This window comes from Patagioenas fasciata, chromosome Z (genome assembly GCF_037038585.1).
Source record: "Patagioenas fasciata isolate bPatFas1 chromosome Z, bPatFas1.hap1, whole genome shotgun sequence".
Lineage (NCBI taxonomy): Eukaryota > Metazoa > Chordata > Aves > Columbiformes > Columbidae > Patagioenas > Patagioenas fasciata.
In genome coordinates this window covers 57223664-57234549 of record NC_092560.1, presented here as the reverse complement: position 1 = coordinate 57234549, position 10886 = coordinate 57223664, and the positions used below count along the sequence as shown (strand labels likewise).

The 10886-nt window shown below is 41.1% G+C and overlaps 1 protein-coding gene across 2 annotated transcripts; it reads right to left on the bottom strand.

Moving 5' to 3' along the window:
* Nucleotides 1-4451: 4451 nt before the first annotated feature.
* On the bottom strand, nt 4452-10636 carry PLK2 (polo like kinase 2). 2 transcript variants are annotated; one of them, XM_065861368.2, is made up of 14 exons: nt 10335-10636; nt 9704-9811; nt 9414-9530; nt 9097-9226; nt 8735-8822; nt 8218-8313; nt 7790-7988; nt 7550-7697; nt 7025-7128; nt 6269-6392; nt 5763-6003; nt 5547-5676; nt 5352-5462; nt 4452-5230 (listed from the first exon to the last, which is right to left on the bottom strand). In XM_065861368.2, exons 1-14 carry the CDS (start codon nt 10548-10550, stop codon nt 5039-5041), a joined length of 2004 nt encoding a protein of 667 aa, XP_065717440.1. In that variant the 5' UTR covers nt 10551-10636; the 3' UTR covers nt 4452-5038. The 2 variants fall into 2 exon arrangements, with proteins under 2 accessions (XP_065717440.1, XP_065717441.1); XM_065861369.2 differs by having other exon boundaries at nt 7031-7128.
* Between the last annotated feature and the right edge of the window lie 250 nt (nt 10637-10886).

Below are 10886 nucleotides of genomic sequence, written 5' to 3'. Positions count from 1 at the left end.
ACCAGGTTTTAAATGGCTTATTTGACTTATAATAGCACTTAGTAGTCATCTGTATCTAGGAAGACCTAGCTGTATGATATGTTATCAGCCCCAAAGATCTTAAATTCCAGTAAATAATTGAAATGATCTGATGTTTGTTCCTCAGGGTGGGATATTGAGAGGAAAAAAAAAAAGGACATAAAATCAGAGGAAAGGTAGAAATGAGACCTATCTTCAGGATGGAAAAAAAAAAAAGGATTAGCTGAGACCTCTAGCAATAATAGTAGTAAAGCACTAAACATGCTGTGGAGCAAGTATCTTAATTTTTTTTTTTTTTTTAAACAGAAATGATTGACTTAAATAAAATTTTAATCTGAACTATTTATCCATTCAGAATCCACGGTCAGAATATGAGTACTTCTCCAGACTAAACGTAACAGCTCAGTAGGAAAATTGTGCTTGTTCTCCGGCAGGAAGACTACAGAGGCTGTGTTGAAGTGCTGAAGCCTTTGGGAAGGATTGATGAGGAGGAAGGAAGCATTGTGTATGTCTGGGGCTCTGGGCTGACTGCTGGTTCCCTTCCCTTTTTTTGTCCACCTCTGCCTAATATTCTTGGCATATGGGAAGACACCTACCCACCCACTCACAGAGTACAGTTGTTCCACCCTCGCCCTCTTTTTTATCTGACTTGGAAATTATCAATGGAAAATAAGCAGTCATTTTCATGATCATTCAAGATCAGCAAGGCAGAGCATAAAGTAATCTTGATTTCTGGCCTGCCACAAGAGGCAGCAGTACTACCTTCTGGCAAAATGCTGAGGAGTTTGTTCAGTTCTTTCACTCAGAATCCACCATGGCAGCAACTGTAAAGTACCTCATTGCTTTTTAACCACTGTAGAAAAAGTGTTTAGTAACTCTTTATCTGAACCAGTTTGGTACTGATAATGCTTCTGTACAAGGTACTGTTGATTTCATCAAGTCTTTAATGTTCCCATCATGACAGTTTAGGATGTTTCTTCAAATAGTAAGGAGGAAAAAGCAGTAAATGGTCAATCAAAAAGATACCTTACTCCTGTTCAGATCACATCTACATGATGAGGACATCATAAAATGTTTTTTTCCCCATGATTTCACAGCAGAGGAAAAAAAAAAAAACAAAACAGCAATGGTTTCAAACTTAGCCTAATTCTATGACAGAATCTTTCAAATCAATTTTGTTTCCATATAGAAGCTAATTTCTGTGGATAAATCCCAGAAGCTAAATCTTTACTTTCTATTCTAGTAATTTCCAAACAGTGATGAACCATGATATTAATTTCCGATTACTGTATATTTAAATGGAATTTAACCTTTTCATTTGCATCTATCGATCTAACATTGTTGCGATTCATACAAAGACATCTCTGCCACCATTGATGTTAATAAGGCATACAGACTATAAAAAGAGAAAAGAAAAAAAAAAAAGAGAACAAAGAGTATATATAAGAGTATAAAAACAGAAAGAAAAAAAAAATCTATGGTCTATGGCCATGCAAAATTGTGGTTGATTCCTCAGGTATGCATCTAGCTGGGGGTTCATAATTATCTATAAGAACCTGTAAGTTTGTGTTTGTTTTGTTGTTTTGTTTTTGTATTTGTTTATTTGTTTTGAAAATGCACATTTACGTTTAGAATCCATCTAATCAGACAGGAAGTTCGCAGTTATTGATGGGTAGCTGAAGGATCATTCTCCAATCTGACTATATAAAGCTATTTCATCATTTCTGAGAAGTTACTGAACCTTTTTCTGTTTTCCTGAGTAAAATGGACAATGACAAATATTTTATTCAATATTGCAGAGCACCACGTGACCCAAACTCTATTTTTTTTCTCATATACAGTATATGAAATAATGTAATGAGATGGAATATCTTCAGAACACCTTAAATGGATCACAGAATGCCCTAGAACACCTAAGTGACTAGTGGCATCCCTGGCTAATATATTACGTTAACATTAAAGCATGACCTATTTGATTAGTTTGCCCGACTTGTTTGCTAGTGGCAGGTTAACTCACTGCTCTGTACATATATATGCAAAAATGTATTTTAAGATTTGATAAAGATGTTATTTCCTGTGTCCTCCACTCATACCTGAGAAACCTATGCGCCAACTTTCACCTGATACTTTAATCCCCATATTTTCATTCAAGTATATATGCTCCCAAGCTAAACTCTTATGCTGTGTTTGCTCTTGCTTTCAATAGAAAAGATTAGGGTCACTGTCTGACAAGCATAAAATCCAGGCCATAAAACTTTCTTTCAGGATAAGGTAAGACATTTTTTATATAGAGTAGTGGACAAATACTTTTCTAATATTAATCTTCCTATATGAAGAATTACAACAGGGTTGTTAAGTGATTGGGTAAAGAAGGTCAACTGGTGCACTACAGTGTCTTATTTAAGTCAGGATCCACCCTGGAAAAGAATTCCAGAACCTTTGTTCCTGATGCAAGTTCTTACATTACCGACTTGAAAGCAGCTTTCCCTCCTTTGGTTGAGAGAGTAGGGCAAAGGTACTGTACTTTGAAACGGGTATTTCTCCTTAACCTTGTCTAAACATCTCTCTTATTTTGCAATATGAAAATAAAAACTGAGTTAAGGATTCAGAGCACTAACCAGGAAGATACAGAAGGCTTTAGAAAATACCAAGCATCCTGGTACCACACACACACGTCATATACAAATAACTGACTCACTTAACTGCGTTTCAGTGAGGTTCATTACAACTGTGCACAGCCTACTGACACCCTACAATAGGATTTAGGGCCTTTACATCCACTTTTAAACATCTTGCACTTGAATTCACTTAATTTGCTTACACCAGCCTGAATTTCAGTCATCAAAAGATGGTTTTGATTCTCAAAGACATTATAGCAGATACTTTCTCTGGCACATAGACAAAGAAAGAAGAGGTTTTTCTGCTGAAGCAGTTAAGTACTTTAGCTCAAGTAACTTTTTGTGTTTTGTGCACACAAACTATATGCTTACTGATGTAATAAACAGAGAGTGAGATCTTACTTTGTAAAGGAAAAGGGCTCAACAATGGCTCCATGTGTGCTGCAGAATTAGGTAAGTCATGGCCTCCCAGGAATAAAATCAATCATTTTCCTTCAACAACAGTAGACAGCTGGGAAGCTGAATTCTGCTCACCATACCAAATACATATTTTACTTCACTGAACTGCGTAGAGTTACATTAATGAATCCTTCTGAAGAACTCAATGAGTTCTTCCTGTCTAGACTTGAGAAGTAAATAAATACTACCTAATGCATGGTTTCAATACAAGGAAAATAATCACATTTATACACTCTTGCTGCAAAATGAAGCAAGCCAGTACTCCACTGCTCACTATTTTGGGTTGACATGTGTACTTCATTTAGTTTGCACTTTATTACATGGACTGCCTGCTCCTTGCATTCAGCTGCTTTGATTGAAACACTGATGGCAACTGAGGTCTGTCTTTCAGAACAGACTTCATTTATACAAAGATTAATCCAAATATAAGTGATCAACTACTGCTTGCTGTTGCATCAGAACAGTTGCTTAAAGACTGCTATGTGTCTATATACAGCCACGTGCAACATAATATCTAGAGCCCAGCCCACAAGATGTCCCCACCCTGCATCAGGTCATGTGTCCTCAAAAAATCTCATGTATTTGCATAGTTTAACTGATGCATGACACTGTGTTCAGTTTAAGGAAGCAATTGCTCCAGTAACCGTACATATATCAGCAGTGGGACTGCACCAAGCAGCAGGTCAGCCCTATGCTGTCCTCAGCTGTTTTGAGCTACTTTACAGAGAACTTATGGAACAGCCTAGGTGGTAGTTGGTCTTGGTAACTCTTGTGGTTGTATAATGTTATCAGCTTGGCAGAGTAAACCCAAAATTTATACTAAGTCAGCCTTTAATCTTCTCACCATTTTGTTTTACTTTAATGGGTTTACCATTTAACTAAGGCCAGAACAATTCCCACAATAAAGTACAATCTACCATTGAGGTGTCAGGGTACTTCAGTCCTTTGGTGGTCAAGGGCAATGCTTGCACAGGAAGAGAAGGAAGCTATACAATTCATTATCATAGCTACTGTCCACCAAATATCATCCAGAAGTAAGGAGTTCTTTTCAGAAGTACCAGTTCTGGGATGTAGTATCTTGAAGAGATCCATACTTTTATTCTTAGGGCCTAGGAGAATAACCAAGTGTTAAGGCCTATATCCTTACTCTGTAAGCTCTATCAGCAGTTGCTTGAATCAGCAGCAGCATGTTGGTGCTTATGATTGTACATAAACTGTTCTGTATTAGAGCATGACATTCATGTCCTGAGCTGTAGCAGACTTTTTTTAAAATGGCATAAGCAAAGCAGACCTCAAGATTTTTCATTATGCAACACAAAGCACATGAAGTTGTATTGTAAAGATGGAGAATTATGCTTCAGATTTCCATTCTCTTTATTGCCAACAGATTCATATTTAAAATGTCAAGTCAGGGAAAAAAAAAAGTATAATAAATACTTGACTTTAGGCTGTAATAAATAAAAAAATTATTAACAAAGAATGCACTTTTCCAGCCACAAGTGTGGGCATTTTTGAAAAATAAGGGAAAAAAAAAAAGAATATGGCCATAGTTCACAGTTAAGCAGCCAGAGGCTGCTTAGTACAATTATCCCCAACAATGTAGCTCTCCCCTCCCTTTCCAGATGCATATTCACAGTTTAACTCCATCAGAAATGCTCTCTTACAGAGCAAGCAGTCACACTCTGCTCAGAGTTCAAGTCAAAAATATCTTTAACACATACATGAAGCAAGGAAAACTATGGTCTGAAGAACTCCTTGTCACACCATTTTAATCCAACAGCAGGTTTAGGCTTCCGTCTAATAGATGTGTGCCCAGCACACTAGGATAGTCGAGTTTTCGTACCACCACACATCCACCATCAACATACTAGTTGCTCCATCATCTTCACTGCAGATTTCACAGTGAACAAGAAGGTCCATTTGGTTTAATGAAGTCAGTCGCTTCAGTTACATCGCTGCAGCAGCATGTTCAGAGCATATTCCATTCTGTGCTTTAATTCCAACGAGCAGCCAGAAACCAAGAGAGTTGTCAGACGAAACGTTGTGGATATCCTTTCTTCATTGATGTAGGTAAGGAGATATTCCTCACTCTGATTGCAAATGATGATTTTCGTGTGATCATGATAGAAGTTCACCTGTAAAAGAGAAGCAAGTTCCCGTTTTTATACTTTCTCCTTTCTCTTTCTGGCACTTACCTAGTTTTATTGCATTTAAGTATTTTAGAAACATTTTCTCCAGTGATTCTACCAAACTTACTTGAAACGTGCCATCATTGAAGAGCATCATTAATGCTTTATCAGATTTAAGCCACTGTAAGAGGTAAAGCCTGGGCCTGCGTACATCTGTTAGGCTGGGCAAATCTCCTCCCTAGGAAAGGGAACAGACTGTTAAGCACTCAGTTCACAGGTAGTGTATTTTCAGAGCTCAAGATCCAGAAGGTGCTGAACTTACATCCATGAGGTTCTCTTCCATGTAGTGAGAGAAATACTTCAGTACAGTTACTTGGCTAATGAACTGTTCTGGAGCCTCTGTGGCTGCGAAGACAGAGCACTGGCCCAGTTCAGCATAGTAGTGGACAGTCCTGTAAGAAAAGCAAGGAAGTTAGAGATAAAAGCATTTCATGTTTAAACTGTCTTGGTGAGTTGTCAGTTTTGTAATCATTCTTACTTTTTGTCTGGTAGAAGGCTCATATGCGCCCCATTGTTGAAAAGGACACCAACAGTGTGATCTGACAGCTGGTATCCAAAGCCATACTTGTTAGAATAGTCCACCCATTTTGTAACCCACTGGAAGGATGCTGACAGCTGTTCTTTCGGAATGCTGTCTGCTTCTGGCATGTTCTCCAGGCATCCTCGCAATACCCTTGCGACTGTATCAGCAACGCTTCCCATGGTACTGTCTTCCAGACCTGAAAGAAAAGGATTATTAGACTGACATGAGCATACGAAGAGAAGACTTCAATTCTAAACCTTTCAGTTATCTAGACTGCAATTTTAAGTTTAGCCTTTATGGCTTTCCAGTTTTAATTATTCCAAAATATTGGCTGTAAAATTTAGAGCATCAAAAATAGGGAGTTGGGAGGAAAGCAGCTGTTTGTTTCAAGCTTCTAAGTCTGAGACAAAAAAAAAAAAAAGTAAAGGTGAGATTTAGAGATTAACTTTTGCTGCACTTACATTCACTGCTACTGCTGCAGCTTCCCAAAGTTCCTCTGACTATCATGCGAATAGAGTCTCCAATCTGTTTAGTTTCCGGTAATGCTCCCAGCTTTGCTACTGTTGTGGTAAGAGGCTGGATCTCCTAGAAGATATGTCAGACATGTAAACATCAAACATAGCACAAGCCAAGGCTTATATGCCAGTTTTGCATGACTCTTTTGTCTCACAACAAATGATAAAGTCTAGGGAAACTGGTATTAATGTTTCCAGCAAGTACAAAGAGATGCTGTTAGACTGAGCTTAAAGAAGCACACCAGGTCTTCCCATTCTTCAGATCCTCAATTTGCATCTTACATGCTATTAATCAGTCCTCTACTCTCCTGCCCTAGCAGGAGAAGAGCTGTTTGCAGGTCTAAACACCAAATGCTAGGAGTTAGATCTCAGCAATTCATGCTTTAAGAAGTCCTAGTTAATCATGAACTGAAGCCCTGTATTTGCAGTATTGGGAAAGAGTACCTGGCAGACAAGTTACCACATAGGTGACAATGGAGTCTAGGCAGATACTATAATTACTCAAAAGCCAAAATTGATAGTGTCCCTACAAAGGCTACCATACCTTGGTGAAGCTTGGTTAAGCCCTCTTAAAGCAACTCTCCTAATCATTTAAGCTTGATTATGCTGTGTACAGCCCCAGCTCCGATATCCAAGGCAAATATAATTTAATTATAGCTACTCCACCCAACTGTGATTGGATTTGAATTGAAGTGCACTCACATTTACCTCATCTGTTCTGTGTTTCTGGGGCTGCTGAGTTATCGATGTCTTCTTTAAATCATGCCTGAGCTTGTAGATTTCTTCATCTTCTTTAGCTAGTCTGTCTGTAATAAAGGAAAAAATACATAATGCTGCATCTGGAAGTGCTGTTCAATTACAGAAAGCCTAACAAGTTAGCTGCAGAAAGTACATTGTCTCCCTCCCATAGCTTCCTCTAAACCTGATAGTCTTTCAGAAGAGAGGTGCAATTATAGACAAAATACCAAGAGACTACACTTTAATAGACATCACAGAATAACAGGTAGCAAATACAGACTATCAGTATGCCGTAAGAAGCATTTACTTATATAAGTTGGCTTAAGTTGCAGGCTACCATCTATATTTGATGATAAAGAGGTCAAAATTAACCCAGGAAAGCTCTGAGACATAAATACAAGTGCTCTGTAGCTTTCTCATAGCTGTACACTACTAGCATGACATTGACAGTATAGAGACAAATCTCAAGCATAGCTACAATCCACTTACTGTGAGTGTCGAAGTATCTGGCTTTGTCCTTTTTACCACCAAAGAGAGCAGCAGCTGCTTTTTTGAAGAAACTTTTAGCAGGACTTGACAAATGGAAATCAGGAACAGTGTGACAACAGCTAGCAGGAAGTCTATCAGGTGTAAAGCCCTGTGGAAATGAGATTAAAAGAAAATTTTAGATCACAGTGTGCATTTTTAGGTTGGATACTTTTTCCAGTCAGAACACTAGACAGTACAAACCTGTAAGAAAAATTCATGCCGAATTATTTCATCTAAACTGGGCCGATCTTCAGGATTTTTTGACAACATGCTAGCTATTAAGTGTTTTGCAGGTGCCAAGAGAGATGAAGGCAGGCTGTATCTTGCTTCCCTTATACATCTGTATGTTTCTTTAAGATTTGTGGTCTCAAATGGGGGTCTTCCCAACAGCATCGTATACCTGTTTAAAAGCAAAGGAAACTAATGTTATTTATTTTACACAACCACAATGCTTATCTAGAACTACTGAAAAGGTTTTGTCTGTCTCCTAACACTAAGGAGAATATCTGCACTTGGGCTATACCTGTTTAAAGGGTTGCAAACTGATGCAGTACTGCATTTCCTTGGAACTCTTGAAAGCCTAAGCTGGTGATAGAAATATGTAATTTCAAAGGCAATGAAGTACTTACATTACACAGCCTAAAGCCCAAATGTCAGATTCACAGCCATGCCCTTGTTTGTTGAGGACTTCTGGAGAAAGGTAATTCGGTGTGCCACATATTGTTCTGCAAATCAAAGAGGCCACAGAGCTGGTTAGTATTTCAGATAAAAAGCAGAGAGAAGCTAATTTTCATAGGGCAGGTTTTCATCTCAAGTTTGGACAAGAACTTAGAGACTCCTAAGGAGGAGCTGTACGAATGTTAATAGTGTAGACTGTTCCCATATCATGAAGACACCATATCATGAAGACACCATGAAACAAGTGGATTCATATCTGCCCTATTTGTCAGTCAGGTACCCTGCCTCTTACACAAATACTCAGAGGAAGGTAGAAGGCAAAGCACAGCAGCCTGTTCTCTAGAAGGGGAAATCTTGAGCTCAAGAAGCAATTAGCTTCTGCTATAGAACAGGATTTCTCATTTAGAAATGAATTTGGTTTCATTTACCAATAGATTTTTTTTCTTTTTTTTTTTTAAATGCTCCTACCTCCTCCTGTGCTCCAGTGGTTCCAGCCTCGCTGCCAAGCCAAAGTCACCCAGTTTTAGTTCCATATTCTCATTAATAAAGAAGTTACCTAGCAGACAGAGAAATTCCAGTTAGCCCTTTTCTTTCAAGGTAGGAATGCACTTGCCACAGGTGATGAGTCATACTTTGTTCAAAGCCAGAAGCTGGCTAAGATTTCTTTTTTTTTTTTAAGTAGGAATGCTTAATGTCACCCCTTAAGCACTCCAAGTTTCCACCGTAAAGACAGACTGAGCTGATTCTATTAATTAAGTTATCAACATGTAAGTGTGAAGTGTTAAAATGCTGACAGGGCTGGAGGAGCGTCAGTAAGGCACAAAACTCACCTAGTTTGAGATCCCTGTGCAGGATTTCCTGTTCGTGAAGATACTTCAGCCCTGACACAATTTGCCTGAGGTAGTATCGTACTTCTGGTTCCGTCAATACCTTCCTTGCTTTTAGGATGTGAGCCATTGACTGCAGAGGAAAAACAAAGGCAGAAATGTCCATGAACATTCACGCACAGGATTCACCTTAAGTAAATCAATGCAAGGAGAAATGACAGCTAAAGAAACCACAAAAAATACCTTTTACACATCACACATTTAAATTACTTGCAGATTCCAGGTAAGTAAATACTGGATTTCTCCCAGTTGATGCTCACCCTTCTACTGCAGTACTCCAGAAGAATGTAAATATTCTCTCTGTCTTCAAAGTAGTGGTAAAACTGCACAACATGTCTATGATTAAGCTGTCTGTGCAGCTCAATCTCTTTATCAATCTGAAGAGACAAAAGGAGGAGAAAAAAAAAAAAAGTGTTGTTAGCCTTGTGTCCACAAGGTTGAGCAGATAGCTCTATCTGAACCATTTTGGGAAAATGGCTGGGCAATCCAGCACACAAAGAGAATCTCAGGAGGGGAAAAAAAAAAAAAAAAGTCATGTATGCACACACACCTTTTCCCTTTGATGAGGTTTTGCTACTCTGCTGTGAGGAATGATTTTTGCAGCATAAACTTTATTTGTTGTCAAATCTGTCATCTCATAACACTTGGCGAATCCACCCTAGAGAGACACACGAGAAAAAAGCAATTATAGCAGGTATGAAAGAAGTCCCACACTTAGTCATTCACCAGCTCATGTATTAGTCAAGGAGCGCAACTTCCTTCGTACAGAACAATTTGGTAAAAGACAGGTCTGAGGTTTATCGCGCATCTAAAGCGCGTTGCAGCTCACCCCCGCCCCGCATGCAACATTGAAGTCCTTTTTGTAGGCTTTCCCGAGCCGAAGGCGCGATTTCGCTTGTATTTAGAGGCAGATATGAATCGAGGGACAGGAAGAGTGCTCGGTGCCACCGCGTCTGGATCGGGGCAGCCCAGGGGCAAACCGGACTCCGATCAGGTTGGCGGACAAGATGGGAGGCGGCAGTGCGGCGCACTCCGGCACCTCCGGGGCGAAAGCAGCCCCGCAGAAACAGCGCCCGCCGCACACACCCCGCACCGGCGCTCCGCACCGCGCTTCGCCGAAGAGGGAAGGCGGCACACCGGCCACCCTCCCGGGAGGGCAGGGGTCCTGCCACGGCTATTACCTTTCCGAGCACCTTGCCGCGGCAGTAGCGCTTTCCCGTCGTGGGGTCGGTTATAATCCGGGAGACCTCGGCGGCGGGATGGGCGTGCTGGTGCGGCTGCTGCTCCTCCGCCTTCTTCCTCCGCGACTCACCGCCGGCTGCTCTGCCCAGAGCCGCCTCGCAGCCCTTGGCGCTGCCACCGCCCGGCGGGTATGCGATCGTCCGCAGCAGCTCCATCACCGCGACTCGTCGGCTCCCTCCTGTCTGCCTGCCCACCCACCTGCCCTACCCAGACAGCCCACTGCCGACACGCTCCCAACACCAAGCAGTGGCCCGGATCGTCGCTTATATTGCGGGCGGTGGCTCCGCCCCGGCGCCGCGGGACGGCCCCACCGGTCCCCGGCTCCGCCCAGTGGCTTGGCCCGGCCCCGGAGCGGCACGAAGGGAGCTGGGCCGAACGAGGGCAGGCTGCTGTACCGTGCCGAGCGGTATGGGTGCTGAGTGGGTGGAGCAGTGTGGCGGGATGGGGAATAAACCCCGCCGGATTCCTTGGGCAAGCGGGCACCTTGGGGG

Excerpts from the sequence above, each read along its gene's own strand:
- PLK2 (XM_065861368.2), bottom strand. The coding sequence starts at position 10,550 with ATGGAGCTGCTGCGGACGATCGCATACCCGCCGGGCGGTGGCAGCGCC. Across the intron at positions 9,812-10,334 it reads GCGGCAAGGTGCTCGGAAAG|GGTGGATTCGCCAAGTGTTA; the intron begins GTAATAGCCGTG and ends GTGTCTCTCTAG. Across the intron at positions 9,227-9,413 it reads TGGAGTACTGCAGTAGAAGG|TCAATGGCTCACATCCTAAA; the intron begins GTGAGCATCAAC and ends TTTCCTCTGCAG.